The 20983-nt window shown below is 39.0% G+C and overlaps 1 protein-coding gene across 3 annotated transcripts in view; it reads left to right on the top strand.

Moving 5' to 3' along the window:
* The window catches only part of Ptp61F (Protein tyrosine phosphatase 61F), a 118971-nt gene that overhangs the window by 85984 nt on the left and 12004 nt on the right, over positions 1–20983 (top strand). For 2 of the 3 annotated variants that reach the window (XM_067787115.1, XM_067787113.1), the window contains exon 8: positions 8202–8664. The exons of the other annotated variant lie outside the window; for it this stretch is intronic. In XM_067787115.1, the coding sequence (XP_067643216.1) occupies positions 8202–8241 (40 nt within the window). In that variant the 3' untranslated portion in view covers positions 8242–8664. Of the gene's footprint in view, positions 1–8201; positions 8665–20983 lie in introns of those variants that run through there. 3 annotated transcript variants of the gene reach the window in all.

Here is a 20983-nt window from a genome sequence, read left to right as displayed (position 1 = left end):
TGACTTCGTTTTACAAAATATTTTTTAATTTTTTTTTTCAATTATCTGACTTTTTATACGCAAATGTTATCTACATATGCATTTTGTATATGCATTATAAACCCACTTTATGAAACTCGCATGTCTATTTACACTTATTAATACAACGCATAAAATACTTTATATATTATAGTTTAAGATGTGTACGCATCTATAAAATTTTATTAACTTAAGTAAACAAAACTAGATTTAATTTTTTTGTATTTTTTTGTTTTTTTTTTTGATACGATGAAATTCTGATAATACTGTACAACGAAATGTGGCGGTCAAAAATCGGAAAAATCATTTTCAAGGCAATGCCAATAGGTCAAACTGCTAATTGCTTGCATAGATTCGCCTAGTCGACAACATAAAACAGCTGATGATTTAAAAAAAGCCTCTAACGAGAACTAGCACAAATCACACAAGAATATTGCGCATGTAAACATTAGATCAGCTGTCTTTATGGGCAATTCATACGTCATTTTCCTTTAGCTCTTGTTTTTTATCTCTTTCATTCGCCCAAGCAGTCAACTGTGACGTGGATGCGCAGAACGAAGCAATTTTGAACTCGTGAATGCGCTATCTAATAAAAATAAAAAATAAATTATTCGAATAATCGATAAATCGATTAGCAAAGGTTGTTCCGTAAAATAATCGATGATCACTTAAGCGCCAAATACACGACACGAACATTCCCGTTATGTCATGTTTCTGCTACCTTTTCTGTCGTGTATGGTGGTGTTTGCCAGTTCGCGCAAATGTTCGCCAAAAATCAAAATATTTTAATTTTTGGCGAACATTTGCGCGAACTGTTCGTGCGTGTATGGCGAAATAGCTCATAATCGTAGTAATTTCTGAACGGAACAGACGTGCGCGGAAAAGTAAAATGGACAATAAAAAATTTCGTATGTTCGGCCAAAAGTTCGTATGGTGTATGGCCAAAGCTGCGAACAAGATTGCGGAATGTTCGCGGAAATGTTCGTGTCGTGTATTTGGCGCTTTATAGAAACTTGGAGGTTATCAGACTAAACTTGATTGGACTATAGGCCATATATACTGCATAATGAGGATGTTTCGGGAAATTTCGCAAATCTTTTTCAATTAGTTGACATAGTTTTTGTTATAAAATTTATTTAAGTTTTAATATTTTATGAACTATTTACTATTAAGTTTTACTACTATTTTCGTGTTCAAAACTGTACATTCATGTATAAATACAAATGGTTAGATTAAGCAATATCAAATTAGAAAAGGTATCGAACCATGTAAGTTTGATGTCGCATCAAAAAAGTGTTGAATAAACTTTTGGCAAAGCTAAGGAGGTCGATTCAAGCGTGAGCCTCTTTGGCATGGAACTGCCAATACATACAATGGTATTTTAATACAATTTTTGAAACACAATTGAAAAAGTCTGCTAATATACTAAACATATAGAAACATTTGTATTTAGATACTTGACATTTTATAAAATACAACTTAAGTTTAACAGACAAAAAATTTAAATTTTGAAAGCAATGGAGTTTTAAAATAAAATTTGTATAAAAAAACTTGAAGGATGAGAAAAAAAGTTCACATAAATAAGAGATTTACCTATACGTACATTAGTGCTTAACAAAAAGCACAACTTCGCTGTACACTCGCCAATGTGGGATGATTTTTAATAAAGTAAAAAAAAAAATTATAATAATAATCTGGTCAACGTAGACATCGTTATTGTAGGTCGAACTTTAAGTATAATACCATTATATTTTTTTTCTCGAGAAGACGAAAATTTATTGAAATTAAGTGCTTCTGTGCCAAAAATGTAAAAAAAATTTACCAGAAAACAAATTTTGCTAAATCGTTTCATTTGGAAAAGTGAACTGCTAGTTTTTTTTTTATACTCAGCTGAGCAGAGCTCACAGAGTATATTAACTTTGTTCGCATAACGGTAATCCGTAACGGCATAAATTAATCGATATCTATATATCGAAATGATCTGGGTGAAAAAAGAAATTCATTTAGCCATGTGCGTCCGTCCGTCTGTAAACACGATAACTTGGGTAAATTTTGAGGTATCTTGATGAAATTTGGTATGTAGGTTCCTGGGCGCTCATTTCAGATCGCTATTTAAAATGAAATTTTTGGACAATGGGCGTGGCACCGCCCACATTTAAAAGAAGGTAATTTAAAAGTTTTGCAAGCTGAAGATATGATGAAATTTGGTAGGCACGTTACTCCTATTACTATATGTGTGCTAAGTAAAAATTAACGTAATCGGATGACGAACACGCCCACTTTTAAAAAAAAATTTTTTTAAGTCAAATTTTAACAAAAAATTTAATATCTTTACAGTATAAAAGTAAATTATGTCAACATTCGACTCCAGTAATGATATGGTGCAACAAAATACAAAGATAAAAGAAAATTTCAAAATGGGCGTAACTCCGCCCTTTTTCATTTAATTCGTCTAGAATACTTTTAATGCCATAAGTCGAACAAAAAATTACCAATCCTTGTGAAATTTGGTAGGGACATAGATTCTATGACGATAACTGTATTCTGTGAAAATGGGCGAAATCGGTTGAAGCCACGCCCAGTTTTTATATACTGGGGGGTGGGGGGCATCAGAATTCGTTTTAGAGGTATGGTTCCTTCGGCAAATTTTCTTATTTTGATCCCTAGAATATGATTTTCACAGAGCAATGGGCGATTTTTTTGCCTCCCCACAAATCGACCCGCCCTAGTATGTAATGTTCGGTTACACCCGAACTTAGCCTTCCTTACTTGTGTTGATACGGTCTACTAAATATTCTTACAATAATAATTGTAGTACACGAGCCGGACCCGTGCGCATCTTGCGCAACCAATATAAAAGTATCTTATCAAATATCACCAAACGTCAGCTGTTCTAGCAATCAATTAAAACGTACCTATCGTATGATAGCAACTGCCAGTAATGCAGTGCAAATATTCACAATAGTGCCATAGTATAAATATATTTCTTTGTGTGCTCACAATCGTTTATTTTTAACAAATTATTTTAATAAAATATAGCTAAACAAAAGCTCTACGGCCAAAATTGGCCAAAGCTCGCTAATAGCCCGAATCTCCATCTTTACGGCCAAAACTTTCTTTATAGATTTGGATTCCAGGAAAAGGAAGCCGTACATAAAAACAGCAATTAGAAATAATATATATGATATTTAATCTTTTGCCCTGCACACACCTACGAGTAAAAAGGAAAGTTTTTTTGAAATTTTATCACTTTGAATTTCAGGAAACATTTTGCATTTTTACACTTTGTTTGGGAGAAAATGTAAAAAAAAAAATGTTAAAAAAAAGAAAGTAAATGAAAGTAAAAAGAAGAAAGGCTAATACTATTTTCAATTATTTCTTGCTGTTCTTTTTTTTCCTCGCAGGTGTGAATACATACATATACCCAATAACATGCATACATACAAATACACATATAGTAATTTATATAGAAAATAAAATTTATTTTTATATGTAAAACGTATAACGTCTTCAAAAAAATGTAAGCATTTTTAGCAAAAGTATGTAAAGAGTTAAAAATCATATAAACAAGCAAATACATACACATATTGGTATTTTTTTAACTATGTACAGTTGCGTAGACGAAAATAGTAGTTGGGCAATTAATAGTTGTTTTTATTTAATAATTTGAACAGACAAGGTGACAGCTGTTTGCATTATGGCCTGTATATCTCCTGAAAGCCACGTAATACTTGAGTTGTGATAAACAATGCATATGTAATACTTCACCCATCGTAGAAGTGCGGGTTCCAATCCCACTCCCGGGAGAAAAGGCTTTGAAGAGATATACAAGGTATGATCGAAAAAGATGTCACCTTGTCCGTCCTGATGTCACGTTGTTTAAATTTTTCTCAAATTATTAAATAAATTAAAAATTATATATGTATAAATTAAAAAAATACATTCAAAAGCAATGAGGGCAATACCCGCTTAATTCATACAAATTATTGTTTTTGTCTTACTAACCTATGTTTTTAAGAGAACCCGAATAAAAGCCTTAGCCCATTTCCCAAAATCAAACATTTAGCGACTATTCATTGCTATTTCTGTGCTCGCAACTGTATATATCAGAAAATAATTCTATAAACCCTTAATAATAAATACATGCATACAAAAATAAAAACGTATATTTTAGCTACAAAATTGAAATAAAAATAATAAGCACGATTTAAAAACAAAATTACAAAAAACCAAACCAATTTCGGAAATTATTAAAAATTATAATAAAAAAACAAATAGGGCTCTGCATATTACACTGCTAAGCTGTGACTGTATTGGTGGACGACTTAGCAGCTTCAAATGTGTATAGTACATACCCCCACATACACTGGCGAGCAAAAAATTAGCAGCAAAACTTTGTATCAAGATTTTGGTTTTGTTTTTTTATAGTCATTAACTTAATGTATGTTAATAATAATGAGCTTAAAGGCCGTGGTTAAATAAAACACAATAAGGGGGACTCATGTAACCGTATAAATGCCTTATAAAGTGTGTAAACGTATAAATTTATCTAGTGCGTAAACGAGCTGTCAAATTTTGTATGAAAAATCATTTACACAATTTGTATAAATTTACGCGCACATTTCATTGTGTAAACGCGGTAAACTCAAAGGAATGCAACCTTGCAGACATTACAGCAGGCATTTTCATCAGAAATCTCCAACATCAGCAAGTCATTTACTAGAATATCTTAGTAAAGACGTTTTGGTTTTGATTTTTTACTTAATCTTGGCATTTTTTAATTTATATAACAATCAAAAAATTTTTGTTTGGCAATAATACAGCTGATAAACAATCAAGATTATCAAGAGTATTTCTAGGTGCGTTCATATAACAGCGTGTGTAAATGGATATAATTTTACACTTTATAAGTTTATATGCTTTCATGAGTCCCCCTAATGTTTAAAATTGCATTGGTTTTTTTAATTTGTCAATATTTCGGATTCAATTTGAAGCCATCTTCAGGAACTTGTGATTATTCTTGATCGACTGACCAGTCGAAGCCGAAATATTGACAAATTATAAAAACCACTGCAATTTTAAACATTGTGTTTTATTTAACCACGGCCTTTAAGCTCATTATTATTAACATACATTAAACGTATAAGGCTATAAAAATTACCAAAAATGTCATTAACTTAAAAAAAAAAACTTTAGCTGATTGCATAACAAAAACTTTGTAGACCACTTCGCGAAATGTTTAAGCAACTTCGACTTTTTTTTAAACAACTTAGATAACTTTTGTGTGAAAAACAAAAGTTTTCCAAATTCACTTTAAAATTGATTTTCAAAGAGTTTTATGCATTATTTCCCATATAAGTCCGTAAAATGAAATTTTTTTATATGAAAGAAAGTCTAAAACATTTATCGGATAAAATATTGTCAAAAAGCACTATGGAATTTTGGGATAACTTTTTTTTTATTTATTTTTGGTGTTTATTTGCTATTCTTCATTTAGGGCGAAAACAAATATTTTTACGGACGAATACAAGGCAAATTCAGTACTAGTTTTGTTATCCCAACAGCTGATTGCTTCTTCTTGATTATTTTCCATACAGCGCCTTGTACTTTAATATGTCAGTTAATCGAAATCAATTAAAGTTTTCTTTTGATTTGACATTCTTCAGCACGGCGAATTAGTTGAATTCGCTTTGCCACCACCTGGTATATATTCGCCTTGCATACATATGTATTTTGTTGTTGCTGTCAGATGAAGAGAAACAAAACGCCCCTGCACTGGTGTCAAGGCAAATCCATACCAGGTGGTGGCAAAGCGAATTCAACCAATTGAATTCATTGATTTCGATCAACTGACATATTGTTGTACAAGGCTTTGTATGGAAAATTATCAAGAAGAAGCAATCAGCTGTTGGGATAACACCACCTCTACTGAATTCGCCTTGACTGGTGTTTAAAAAAAATTGGATGTAAACAAAATAAACCAATTTGACAGTTTCCCGATTGAAGACGAAGTAAGAAGAAGCAATCAGCTGATCGGAAGAAATCTGCTTATATAGATTCACCTTGGCTACCTCGCTTTTAGACCAATAAAAAAAGCAATTGATAAAATTTGCTAAAAATGTTTGCTGTTATCTTTTTCTTTGCTCAGGTGTTTCGAATTATCAGAATTTACATTTTTTTACTGCCTACCACACCAAAAGTCCAGTGCTCCAGCCCCGAGAAAAGCAAAACCAAACCCTCTCCTCAGTCACCATAAGTGTGTATTTTTTCTTCTCCAGTGAGGTCTGTTGTTGTTCTCTTTGTATTAACGTAAAGGCCTCCAGGGACGCCGCCTCTCATTCTTCAGCACTTTCTGAAAGATGGCATCGCATAGGCAACCATTTCTGAACAAACTTATAATCCAGCACATCTAGTTTATTTTTACCTCCCTTCCAGAAGGTTTTTATTTTTGGAGCCTAAGAAGATATTGGTCCTTATAAAATAAGTAACAATTCGTACTGACACTTGGAAATTCGAACGTTTCTTCTTCCACCAATTTTTCACATTATATCAAAGCTTTCCGGAAATGATTAATTATTGATGCAACATGTTGCTAAAGATTTACTGTGCAGTTTCACTTTAGAGGTGAAAAAGCTATTGAGGGTGGAGAGTTGAAGTGTGAGTATGAAATGTTAAGCTTTGTACACGGAGCTATATTTTTTAGGACACCAAAGTTGTAACTGTTCAAGATTTGTTGAACAAAGGCCTCATCTGGCACCATGATATTTATGTGCAAATAAAGAGTTCAGCAAAAAACGATCTTTTCAATGATATTGGAATAGTTTTTTTCTTTGAGTGTCTCTTCTTCAAAAGGAGTATCTTCGAAATCCGATACCAATACACTTAATGGAAATCACTCTACATTCAAGTTTTTGTTTCAAATAAGATAGAAAGTAAGATAGAACATCGAAGACCTTGGGACATAAACTAAGAACAAAAAAAACACTAAGGCCCGGTTTTTCAGTAGTTGGTTAAGCTAAGCTTAAACCAAGCTTGCTTAAATTCTAGTCAAATTTAAACTCTAGTTAAACTACTGAGCAGTTTTTCAGTCACACTTTAAGCCTGCCATTGGGGTAGGCTTTTTTGTACGGCAACATTGGTTTTTCATTATCTAGAGAATTTGTAGATAAGACAACAGATTTTTGGATTTTGCTCACCCAACAAACATTTAAAAGATATTTATCCAGTGAATATATATATCTAGTTCCGGAGGTGATATCCACCATCATTATCATTTTCAAATTATTATACATCCTTTGGGAGATTTTGAGAAATGTACCACCAAAGCATATAGCTATTTATTGTGAGAAATAAACACCTAGTTGATAGCAGTAATGAAGCGTAATTTATCAAAAATAAATCATATATATATTATATTTTCGTGAAAATACTGTAGTATTGGAATCTTAAACTTGAGTCCAGTCAAAGAAGTAATAGCATTTTTCGCTTTATAAAAAATTCCTTCTTTTGCTGAGTAAATTATGATTCTCAAGTTGAGCCACTGTTTCGTAACAACTCTTGAGACTTTAGAGGTATGCTAGTTATCAAAATGAACTCTAATGGTACTCAAACCATTTGGACCATGGACGCCATTTCGAACGAACACAAATCACCGTTAGGTTAACTAGAGTTTAACCCTGCCAGATCGGTCGCTTAAGCTCACCTTAAACTTCAATTAAAGTAGACTGAAAAACTGTAGAATAAATTTAAGCGTAGTTTAACTGAAAAACTGAGTTGAACTTGTTCTGAAACACCAGGCCCATTTCGAACGAACGCAAATCACCGTTAGGTTAACTAGAGTTTAACCCTGCCAGATCGGCCGCTTAAGCTCACCTTGAACTTCAGTTAAAGTAGACTGAAAAACTGCAGAATAAGTTTAAGCGTAGTTTAACTGACAAACTGAGTTGAGCTTGTTCTGAAAAACCTGGCCCAACACTGACAAAATATTTGAATGGGTTAACAACACTGGCTGCCTAATTACGTCAAACTAGCATGCTACAACAAACAAGGAAAACTAAGTATCTAACAACTTACTTGCACTGTTTTCATATATCCACAATTTAAAACTTCTCAATTCTCTACAAAAAAATATACTAAAACTGTTCGTAATATTTGGTTTTTTTTTTTTGTATGTGTCTTTACAGACGAATGAAGATTAAAGGATGTAATGATGAATTGGCATGAATGTGGCTTTGATGTGTGAACGAGGTTGGATGTTGGGCGTAAATGGATGTTGTGTTGTTTTTATGAAGATGAACAAATGATGAGAAATAAATTCACTGATTTGAAAACATTTGTGACACCTTTGCACAATCAATACCGTTATGTTCGCACGCAGCTTAAAATAATTTAATTTAATTAACCAAAAACAAACAGCAGACGACGTACCATCATGCATATGTATATACATACATTTTTACATATACATGTATTTATAATGATATAACTGCTGTTATTTGAACGAAAAAGGTGTGTAAAAGCCCCCGAATTCCAACCTTCGCTAATGCTAAAACTCCATCGCCTAAAATCTCTAAAATAGTATCAAGTGCGCAGTGAAGAATTCAATATTTAGTAGCATATGGTCACTAGGAATCAGGCATGCTTAACGAACGAAACGATATCATTTCGTTACGATAATCAACGTTAATAAACGAAACGAAGTCATTTCGTTTCGTTTATTAACGTTAAGAACGACAAATTAACGTTAATTTGACGATCTTAACGTTAATAAACGAAACGAAGTTACTTCGTTTCGTTTATTAGCGTTGATTACCGTAACGAAATGATATCGTTTCGTTCGTTAAGCATGCCTGCTAGGAATAACGACCTAAAGCTGGAGACATTGGTGCTTTATCGGTAACCGTATCGGTAACCTGATAACAGCTGATTCGACCAACCTTATGAGAATCAATGCAATCGATTATTGGTGCCGCTAAGGTCGTAACCGTATCGTAGCCAACCAATTGGGTTTTGGTTTACCGTCGTAACGATAAACAGCTGATTACGTTAGGGATACGGATACAGCGATACCACATACGGCACCAATGACTCCGGCTTAACTCCTACACTGCCGTTCATAGCAAAAAGACAGCAAAAAACACTACCTTTTAGGAATTTTAATGCCAATAAATTTCTGCGATCACCATTTACTCATTGACTAAAAAAATACTTATTAAAAATCTACAGTGCAAGATAAAACAAAGTTTAAGTTTTAATGTTTACTTGAAAAAATTTTACTTCCCCAAATATAAGTTCAATTTTCTCCGATTACACTTTTTACCCGAATCATTCGATTCTACATGCGTTCCGAAGTTTCGAATTATTCGAACAGTTCCAACTATTCGCATCCATTCAAGTTTATATTTATAAGCTACATTATCAGTCTAGGAAATGCTTTCTTCTATTGTTGCAGACATTGTGACTGAAAAACGAAACTCTATTAAACTTTAACTAGAGTTTAAATTCGCACTGAAAAACTAGACATTAGGCAGTTATTCCTTATGACCACATGGTACTAAATGTTGCATATATTTCTGCGCACCTGATACAGTTTCAGAGATTTTTGGCAATGGAGTTGTAGCTTAGAGAAAGCTGGAATTCGGAGGAGATAAATACTTAAATATTAATACTTATATATTTACAAAATGATACTCGAACAAATATAATACATACACAAGCTCACTATATACATACATAATACTTTGTCTAATTCAATAATTTTAGTTTTAGTTAATACATAAACATAAAAATTCACTAATTATTTATTATATTTACATTTATAATCTCTATAGTGATTGATTTAAATACATTTTCTATTAAATTTAATATCAAGTTCTCATCTTAACGTTGCGTTTTCTGGTAATATGAATTAACATCTAATTATGTGAGGCGTAATAATATCTACCATATTAATATTACTTTCTTATTATGTCTCTACTTATATGTACATTTCACACAGAGAGTTAATGAAGTAATTAGTCAAGTATTTTTCATTAAAGCATCCATTGAACTCAAAAGACTGATTTCCATTTTATCTATTTTTAAACACGACCTAATAAGTGCGGCTTCAGACCAGTAGTGGAATTCACTAACTTGTTTAACCACATTTGCCATCGCTTTATTCGCGAATCGATAACTATAACGATTTCGCTATTCAGTAACTATTTTCTATCGATATTTGTTTATCGACGATCAGCTGTGTTGTTAAATAAACGGCAAGTAAATTGACTGCGTTAAAAACACGAAATTAATATTTCTGGTAATTTTAGTTAAAAAGGAAGTTAAGAACTTAATTAAATACTTTCAAGCACGAAAAGCTGCTTTATAAATCAAATGGCATTTGAGTACTTGGCGTACGTTTTATCACAAGATGAAGAATTACTAAGTCCTATAGCCAATGGACAGACACCTTCTTAGAGAATTAGATAATGCAACCACTTGAATGCAACGGAGTTTCGAAAGCTGTACCCAGGGCCGGCTCTACCACATACGCAAACTACGCGACCGCCTAGGACACCAAGTTCTAGAGGGCACCAAATTCGATAAACACTTGTACTAAACATCCTTTTTGCAAAAAAAAAGAAATTTTGTAGGGGCCCTATATTTAGTTTCATTAAAAAAAATTAATTTTCACCTTAGTTATATATTACAACACAACTTGTCTGGTCTCATGCCCAATTTAGTATTTTGTTGACGATACCAATGTCGGTTGCGAGTGAGGAGCGTAGCTTTTCGAAACTGAAATTAATCAAATCGTACTTGCGTTCGGCCATGACTCAAGAAAGGCTTGTCGGTTTAGCATTGCTATCAATAGAGCAGGAAATTGCGCAACAAATTAGATTTAAGTAAAATTATATCAACTTTCTCTGAGTTGAAGGCGCGGAAAATGATGTTTTAGTAAACTCTAAGATAATTAAAAATACTTTTGTGTGTTATATTTTGGTTCTTTTGTTGAATAAAATATATATTTAATATGCAAAAGAAATATTTTTTTGTTTTATTGACACTAAGTTTGAATTTACTATTTCTGATCTCAAATTTTCTGATCTCCAATTTCTTTCTATAATTAAGCGAAAAAGGGGCCGCAAATAATAACTCGCCTAGGGCCCCAAATTCTCTTGAGTCGGCCCTGGCTGTACCGACTAACCCCAGAGTTGGCTCATGATGTTATTTCTCAACTTGATGGTCAATTAAGGGGTACAAGAATAACTGCGATATAAACAGAAAAAAAAGAAATTAATACCGCATTTACCAAGGCGAGTTTAGTTTGGATTCGCCTTGGCATTTACTTACCTTTTATCAAGGCGAATTCAGTACAAGGTGTTGTTATCCCAACAGCTGATTGCTTCTTGATTATTTTCCATACAGCGCCTTGTACTTTAATATGTCAGTTAATCGAAATTAAAGACAGTTTTCTTCTGACTTGACATTCTTCTGCACGGCGAATTTGTTGAATTCGCTTTGCCACCACCTGGTATGGATTCGCTTTGCAGCGCCTTGTACTTTAATATGTCAATTAATCGAAATCAATTAAAATTGAGTTCTGCACGGCGAATTGGTTGAATTCGCTTTGCCCACCTGGTATGGATTCGCCTTGCCTTTTGTTAAAATAGATAAAAACTTGCACAATAATGACATTTAAAAGCAGTTAGTCAAGCGAATCTATACCAGGTGGTGGCAAAGCGAATTCAATTAATTCGCCGTGCAGATGAATGTCAAGTCAAAAGAAAATGTTCATAGATTTTGATTAACTGACATTTTGTTGTACAAGGCTTTGTATGGAAAATTATCAGGAAGAAGCAATCAGCTGATGGGATGAATTCCCTTGCAGTTAGTATACGGAATTTATTTATTTTTGGAACTCCTTTTGTGCTTTTCGCATTTTTTAGGTTTCGTTAAGCTGCGCTGCCACCTTTTTACTATTAAAACGAAATTTAAACGCCATTTATTTCGAGTCGTTACAACTAAGTTAGTGAATACTACAATCGATAAGGCAAGCGACAAAATCGTTAATTAAAGTATCGACAAATCGCATCGTTATAAGTTAGTGAATTCCACTACAGGTGAATCTACTATCGACCAGATCTTCACGATGCGCAAGATCATGGATAAAACTTACGAATCGACACTTACCATATTTTCGTCGACTTCAAAGCAGTCTTTGTAAAGAAGCTGCTATGTCTTTAAGTTCCCCGATAAAGTTAATAAGGCTCTGCCAAATAACGTTTAGCAACACAATCAGCTCTATAAGGATTGGTAAGGATCTCTCTGAGCCATTCGTAACCAAACGAAGCTTGAATATAATTCTAGCAATAGTTTTTGTTTTTATCGTCCTATTCTTAAAGGATTCCAGATTCGATTCGATGCTACAACAACATAATTCTAGCAACAGGACCAAACCGTGATGGTACAATCTATTATGAGAGCGTACAATTACTGGCGTATGCTCATTATAGTGATGCTTTTGGCCTGAACAAACGCGCTGTGAGTTCTACCTTCTCTGGATTAGATAAAGAATCAAAAAAGTGGGTCTAGCGGTAAATGAGGACACAACGAAGTACTTGCTGTCATTCAAGAAAGAATCGGCACATTCGTGTCTTGGCAGCCATGTCACTGTTGACGGATACAAATTCGAGAGTGTGAAGGATTTTGTCTATTTGAGAACCAGTATTAACAGCAAAAACAATGTCTGCTTAGAAATCAGACAGAGAATGACTCTTGCCAGGAAGTGCTACTTCGAACTAAGTAGACAATTGAAAACTAAAAGCCCTCGCTCGAAGAACAAAAAACACACTCTACAAGTCGCTCATCATACCTGTATTGTGCCCGTGATGCCGAAGGCGAGTATCGAAGGAGGTATAATGATGAGCTGTCTGAGCTTTATGCAGACATTACGATATTGCAGCGAATAAAAACCCAAAGGCTTCGCTGGCTAGGTCATGTTATGCAAATGGACGAAGACGCTCCGGTCAAGAAACTATTTCATTCGACTGCGCAGTTTGGGAGCAGAGGTAGGGTGATATATCCACTGAGTCGGTAGAGCCAGGTGGAAGAAGACCTGATCCCCCTTGGTACTCCCAATTGGCGCCGGTTATCGCAAAATTGGTATTAAACTCATTCATTTTGTTGTATTGTTTTTCCGACGGGACGGATAATTTTAGAGAGTCACACATAAACGAAACATTTTAATAGAATGTTTGGTTTGGCAATGACCTCCACAATTGATGTATATTAGAACGATTTGCTCATCCTTTGTCAAATTTAATGTTGAAGCAAACCGGTTTCGACGTTGTCCCATTTTTGTTCAAATCTGTTCTTATCGTTTTTCTTCTATAGTTCATAGGTTCGTGATCAGGTACTGTTATAATGGATGTATATATATATATATATATATATATATGCATATATGTCTGTGTTTGTGTCTCGGAAGTTTCTAATGTGCAGGTATCTACATTCAGACTGTTTTCGTGTAGACGAAATCGAAAAGGCGGTCGCATGAATGCCGAGTTATCACCATGGACTACGGGGCTGTGCCTCTGCAGGTGAACCTCATTCCAAAACAGGAAACGTAGGCATGATACATTAAGTCAGAACCTCTTAAGTTTTTAAAACAATATTAAGGTGCGTCCATACCAGTAACCAAACGTGTTACAAACAGTTCTATAACCAGTGTTATGTAACTTGTTAGAAATTCAACTGTAAAATGTTGTATAACACGATGTTGTGTAACTTTTTTCTGTTTTTATAGCAGGTTACATGTTACCCAGAGGTTGTCGGTAAGGATCAAAGGAATTAGATAACTTGGTTGTATAACAAGTTGCAATTGTTTTAAAACAATTGTTATACAACTTTGCTATTTCGTTACCGGTGTGGACGTACCTTTAGTCTATATAATTTGACTTAAATAGGATACTATTCAATGGCAGAGCACACGTTGCACCTCAATATTCATGAATGCGATTTAGCGGTATATGAAATATGGCAAGAATCTATTTACTTCCTGCTAATGAAAGACATGTTTACTCCTCCCCATACCATTTTTATCAGCTAGATCCATCTCTTCGATTCTCATGACCACGAGAAGTTCCGTAGGCGCATGCATCAGCTTCTTAGCAAAATATGCGCAGACGAGTGCATGTCCGATGATTGGAATCTAAGTGTTCATTGTCCAGTCCACAATAAGGGGGATACTGCAAACTGCACCAAATATCGTGGAATCAGCCTTCTTAATATCGCTTTATATTAGTTCCTTTATTCACGCAAATGCTAAATAACATAAGAATATTCGTCGTATAAAATATAAAAGTTGTATTGTCCCTCTTCATTTACTTTCATTTTAAATTACATTCACTCCGATAATTCTTTCCGACACAGTTCCTCTTTAGTACTTTGGCATATGGCCCTCTGTAGGTGCTCCATGGAGTACTACAGTGAAAGTACTTTGGAAAGTACTCTCACGTATGTACTCTATGGAATACTCACAAACAAAACTCCTCTCCTAGGACATCGCAATGTTAATTGGAGCACATTTTTTGTATGAATACAGATTAGTTTTGGAACACACCTATACTCCTAAAGGAGTATTCCTTAGTCTATTTATGGAGTACTCGCGTTTTTTGAAGGGAGGGAGAAGATATTAAACGTCGAAAGCACTACGAATTATCAGTGACGGAAACACCCCAGCAGACAATTTATTAAAGGAACCCTTATCACTGTGTGATAAGTGCTAGGGGTATACTCGCCGTGTCCAAGGTTCGCTTACAATAGATTTGTAGATTTGGGACACCGTGCAAATCGCTTTCATATAAATTCACTTTATTTCTCTAATTCTATATATGTATGTACACTATAATTAAAATGAAAAATTCTACGTAATCAAAAGAAGAAATATTTCTTGTTTTAGTTTCACTGTATGCTTGCTCTATACTGCGTGGTGGGCCAACGGTACTCGTGTCCCGTTAGGACGCCTGGCTGGTCGTTGCCTGAGTGCGTGTAAAACGTGTTTCGGTGACGCCTTGCGTTGGCGTGTATGTACGCAACCCTAGTGTTGTTGACGTCGTGTATTTGCGTGACTCTTCTGTGGTCACGGTAGTATGTGTGCGTAGCGCTGTTGTGGCCAGCGTGGGGCTGTGACCAACGTAATGTGCTTGCGTAGCGCTGTTGTGGCCCGCGTCGTATGTTGGCGCAGCGTAGTGGGTTGGCACAATGCTGTGGCCAACGTCGTATGTTTGCGTAGTGATGTGGTCCACGTAATACGTTAGCGTGGTGCGGTTGCGGTCAGCGTAGTGGCTGGCGTAACGCTGTGGCTGACGTAGTGTGTGTGCGATTGTGGCCGGGGTAGTGGATTGGCGTAATGCTATGGCCAACGTAGTATGTTTGCGATTGTGACCAGCGTGGTAGTTTGGCTGGCGAATGTCACCTGCTCGCGGGGCGCGTCACTGTGGTGGTGCCGTTGCTCACGAGGTCTCAAGCGGTGTTTGGTGGTATAACCGACACATTCACCACTTGGGGCCACGACTCACTCCTGTGAAGTGACCTGTCCGCATGGTAGAACCGACAACTTCAAGGGACGCTCCACAAGTAGCTCTGGTCACGGGCACAGCTCCGTGCTAACTAACTAACGTCCTGCTGTGTTGCTCCTTTTATTGCTTTGTTTGGGATTGCTGGCTCAAATGGTTGCGTTGCCATGGTTGCTGTTCGATGTTGCGAACGCTCGTTGCGTTGCTGAGATTTGTTAGTTTGTTGTGTTGGCATTAAAGTGTTGTGCTTGCCCGTTGTGTTGCTGAGACTTGTTGGTTGGTCTGCTGCTATAGCCTTTTGCGACTGGCTGTTGTGTCAATGCTGTATTGAACTTGTTGGTTGGTCTGTTGCTATAGCCTTTTGTGACTGGCTGTTGTGTTGGTGTTGTATTGAATATGATGTATGCTGTATTGAACTTGTTGGTTGGTCTGTTGCTATAGCCTTTTGCGACTGGCTGTTGTGTTAGTGCTGTATCGAATATGATGTATGCTGTATTGAACTTGTTGGTTGGTCTGTTGCTATAGCCTTTTGTGACTGGCTGTTGTGTTGTGTTAGTGCTGTATCGAATATGATGTGGGGTCGTTTTGTGTGGGCCAAATTAATGGTGTTATATTTGGTCCTCACACTCCCCCCCCCCCCCCCCCCCCCCCCCCACTTCGGAGAGTGAGCCCCCGGTATTCAGTAGTCGTATGCGCGCCTTGCTTTTCATTATGGTGACCCGGTATTTCTCTGTCACGAATCGTGTTCGGGAGTAGGTTCTGCCTTCGGCGATGCGTCGGAATTTGTCCCGTACCTCCCCTGCTATCTCCGGGAATCGGTCCAGCATTGGTCCATCTGCGTCTTTAGCCTCGATGGTTATTACTTGGAGGTCTTCTGTTGTCGTGTGTGGCTTCGTTTTTGTGTCCGGTATTATGGGGTGGGTGTTGTCCTCGGTGCTTAGTTGTGGAGCTGCGTGAGAGTGGTATGTGGTGGTAGTGTTTTGTATGGTTTCCTTGGCCTTTCGGCCGTCTCGTAGGAACCGTGCCAGCATTTCTGTGCGCTTCTTGCTCGCCATTTCCTCCGTGAACGGCTGTTTACACAGTCCGGGCATTCCTTCTCCGCTCCCTGTGTATCGTAAAACCCTCTCCATATTCTCGGCTACGTAGACGCCACAGTCGTTGTTGTTGAGTTGTTGGGGCACCTCGAGTATTAGTTCCTGCGCTTTAAAACCGTCGTGTGTGCATTGAGTCTGCTACCCATATATATCGTTCCTGCCAGCATTCCGTGTCGGTGACGTGGTGGGTGACTGCTGCGTTTGCCAGACCGAGCAGGTACCAGTGGTTAGCTGTGTTGTGGGGTGCTAGGACCACACTCTTGCCAAAAAGGTCGACGTTCCGGACCCATCGGCGTATGCGTTGGTAGTCTTCCTCCGTGTTACTCTTCTGGGTCAGCTGCCAGATCACGAACGGGCTGAGAGTCGTATTTATTTTGCTCATGTTGCTCTTCCAGTCCCTTTGCCCAAGCGTCAATGACGGTGTCCGTCAACCATTTCGATTATCTGAGAGTGTCGAGGTCAGTCGTATAGAGGTGTATGCCGCCTGGTCCTGCCGGGAATATTATTTTAGGCGTGTCTCTCGGCGGTGGGGCTGTGTCCTCATTCGTGGAGAGCTCGAAAATTTTCGGCTTTGGCTTTTCCGGTGGAGCTGTGTTCTCATTGGAGGGGAACTCGATGGCTGCCGGCAACTGCCCTGCCTTCACTTCTATCCTACCGAGTGTGAATGTTATCGGCGATGCTCCGGTCTTATTGTGGGCCTTGGCCGTGACTGGTTCGGTGTTCGTGGTGTTGTCATTGGTGCCCGTGATGTGTGGTAGTTTAATGGTGCGTGCGACGTCAGCGTACCTGTTTGCGCGTGTAGTTCCACGCGTGTTGTTGACGTCGTCGCCTGTAGTATTTAATGGTGTAATGCCGTGTACGACGTCAGCGTACCTGTTTGCGCGTATAGTTGCACGCGTGTGGCTGACGTCGGCCCCAGTAGTGTTTAATGGTGTAATGATGTGTTCGACGTCAGCGTACCTGTTTGCGCGTATAGTTGCACGCGTGTGGCTGACGTCGGCGCCTGTAACTCCTTCCAGAAATACGGCCCTCGGGCGTTTTGCTTCCTCCTCCTCGTAGCGCTGGCGCATACGCTTGGCGCTGTTGGTTAGTCTAGCGTTTTAGTTCTGCATTGTAGATTATTGGTTTGTGAAAAAAAAATTCGTAGCAAAAGAAAACGATGTTATCACCTCGGTGGTTTGCGTTGGAATGACCGGCGCTTGATTGTCCTTGATACTAGTTAATAATATAAAAAAATTGTTCTCCCTGAATTTGTTTGGTTTCACGCGATGATCTCTGCTGTATGATATGCTTTTAGTTCCGCGATGTTGACTTTTTTATCCTTTCCTCCGTTGGGTTTTCGTATTTAGAGTATCACTGGGGATACATATCCTAGGATTTGGTAGGGTCCGTCATATTTAGGGGCCAACTTTGTCGCGAAATTTTCCCCGGCCTTGGAGAGATGGTGTTCCTTTGCGAGCACAAGTTCGCCGACTACGGGGGTCCATTTTCTCCGCCGTAGATTGTAATGCCGTGCTTGGTCTGCCGCTGCTCGTTCCATGTTCTGCCTTACTATTCTGAATGCCTCTTGCATTTTGTCGGATTTTTCTTCTGCCGTGGTGGTGGCTGTGCCCGTCCCCAGGTTGACCTCGTCAAACAATGCCCCTGGTAATCACGGTTCCCGTCCTTGTACGAGGAAGGCTAGACTGTACCCTGTGGACGCGGTTACACTGGTGTTGATTGCCACCTCGATCTCTGGGAGAAAGTCGTCCCATTTGTTGTGTTGTGATTTGGTGAGTTGCGCTATGATCCTCTTTACCGTTCTGTTCGCCCGTTCCGTCGGGTTTTCTTGCGGTGTGTAGGGCGCCGTGAATTGTTGTCGTATCCCCATTTCTTTGAGGTAACGCTGCCACATTGTGCTGGTGAACTGAACGCCGTTGTCCGATATCAGTATTTCGGGAGCACCAAATCTTGCTAGGATGCGTTCTCTGAACGTGCGGCGAAGGCCCTCTGCTGTCGCACGCCTCATGGGGGCCAATTCCACCCATTTGCTGAAGCGGTCGCAAAATACTAATAACATCGTGTTCCCGTATGTGGATCGTGGGAGTGGTCCGACGAAATCGACGCATACCGTGGCGAATGGTTCTTGGGCCACCTGTGTGAGCATCTTTCCTGCTGGTTTTTGCTGTGCCTCCTTGTATTTCTGGCAAGACTCGCACTGCCGTACATATCGACTGATGTCCCGAAACATGCCGGGCCAGTAATACCGGTTGGAAATCCGTGCTACCATCCGGCGGATGCCCATGTATCCAGCGCTTGGGATGTTGTGGTTTTCTTCTAACACTCGTTGTCGCAGTGGTGTTGGTACACAAAATTTCCAAGGGATCGTTTCCTCATCGTGTGACCGGCAGGGAATATGGCGGTACAGTTGCCCATCTTGTATCATGTAATGAGAAAATTTCTCGGGGTTAGTGCGTACTTCGCCGACGCGCTTGTGCCACCACTTTCATTATGGCTCTGTTGTCGTTGCTAGGCGTAGGGTCTCCAGTGGCTGCCGTGATAGTGTGTCCGCTACCAGATTCAGCTTCCCTTTCTTGTACTCGATGTCGAAAGTGTGTTGTTGAAGCTCCAAGGCCCATCGTGCTATACGGCCTGAAGGGCTTTCGATGGAGTTTAACCACTTTAGAGACATATGGTCCGTGATTACCTTGAATCGGTATCCTTCCAAGTATGGCCTCATCTTGCGTATTCCCAAGACTATCGCAAGGCACTCCTTCTCGGTGGGCGAGTAGTTGGTTTCCGCCTTGTTGAGTTTCCTGCTGGCGTAGGCGATCACGCGTTCTCCGCCTTCCAGGTGTCAATACGGCACCCAGCCCGAAATTGCTGGCGTCCGTTTTATAAGGTGAAGGTCTTGGTGAAGTCCGGGCAGGCAAGTATCGGTGCTTCCGTGAGTTTTTGTTTTAAGACCTCGAAGGCCTCCTGTTGTTCGGTCCCCCACTTCCAGTGTTTGCGCTTTTTCAGCAGGGTTATGAGTGGTTGGCTGATCGTGGCAAAGTCGGGTACGAAACGTCGGTACCAGGATGCTATACCGAGATATTGGTGTACCTCTTTCACGTTCGTTGGTGGCTTCAAGTCTTTGATGGCCGTAACTTTCTCGGGGTCGGTGTGAATTCCCTTGTCGCTTACTAGATGTCCTAGGTATTGGATTTTCTTCTTGAGGAATTCGCATTTCTCCGGATTTATTCTGAGGTTGGCGCGCTGTAGTCGTAGCATTACTTCTCTCAGATTGCGATTGTGCTGCTCCACAGTGGATCCTATGACGATTATGTCATCGAGGTATGCGAAGGCGTGGGGTTCCATTTCAGGCCCAATAGCCTGATCTAGTGCTCTTTGAAACGTTGCGGGTGCAGAGTGTAGGCCGAAAGGCATAACGCACCACTGGAATAATCTGCATCCCGGTACTGTGAAAGCTGTGTAGGGCCGGCTCTTGGGCTCCAGTGGTATTTGCCAGTAGCCGTTCTTCAAGTCTAAGCTGCTGATGTACTTCGCGCGTCGTAGATTGTCCAGGATGTGTTGTATTCTGTGTAAGGGGTATGCGTCGGGTACGGATCGGGCGTTGAGCTGCGGATAGTTCACGCATAGCCTCCACTTCCCGTTTTTCTTCTTGGCCATTACGATCGGTGCGCTGTGTGGGCTACAGGATGGCTCGATGCATGCTTTCTGGAGCAATTCGTCAAATTCGCTGTTGATGATTGTCTGCATGGCTGGCTTGCGCGGGAAGTAACGTTGCTTGATGGGGCGTTCGTCCGTCAGGAAAATCTTGTGCTCGGCTATTGTCGTCACTCCACTCATGCTATCAAATTTTCGGAGTTCCTTTGCCAGAAAACCGCGCACTCGTTCCGCTTCTTCTTGTATGTCGTCGTCGTTGTTTTGCATAATGTCGTCGTGCTTGAAGTTACTACTGCTCGGTGCTGTTACACTCTGAATGGTTCCAGATGGGGCTCCAGGGGTGTCGTACCTGGCGTTACCCTTTCTCGCTCGTGTAATACTCTGATTAGTCCCCGGGGAGTCGTACCTGGCGATATCCGTTCTTGATGATGTTAAATTTTGAATAGTCCCAGTGCTGTCGTACCTGGCGATATCCGTTCTGGCTAATGGTGTACTTTGAATAGTCCCAGGGCTGTCGTACCTGGCGATATCCGTTCTTGATGATGTTGAATTTTAAATAGTCCCAGGGCTGTCGTACCTGGCGATATCCGTTCTGGCTAATGGTGTACTTTGAATAGTTTCTGGGGCGGCTCCAGGATGCAGTGTGTGCTGGGCAAGGGGTCTGGT

Source organism: Eurosta solidaginis, chromosome 5, assembly GCF_040869045.1.
Source record: "Eurosta solidaginis isolate ZX-2024a chromosome 5, ASM4086904v1, whole genome shotgun sequence".
Taxonomy (NCBI): Eukaryota; Metazoa; Arthropoda; class Insecta; order Diptera; family Tephritidae; genus Eurosta; species Eurosta solidaginis.
This window is presented reverse-complemented; position numbering and strand designations above follow the sequence as displayed.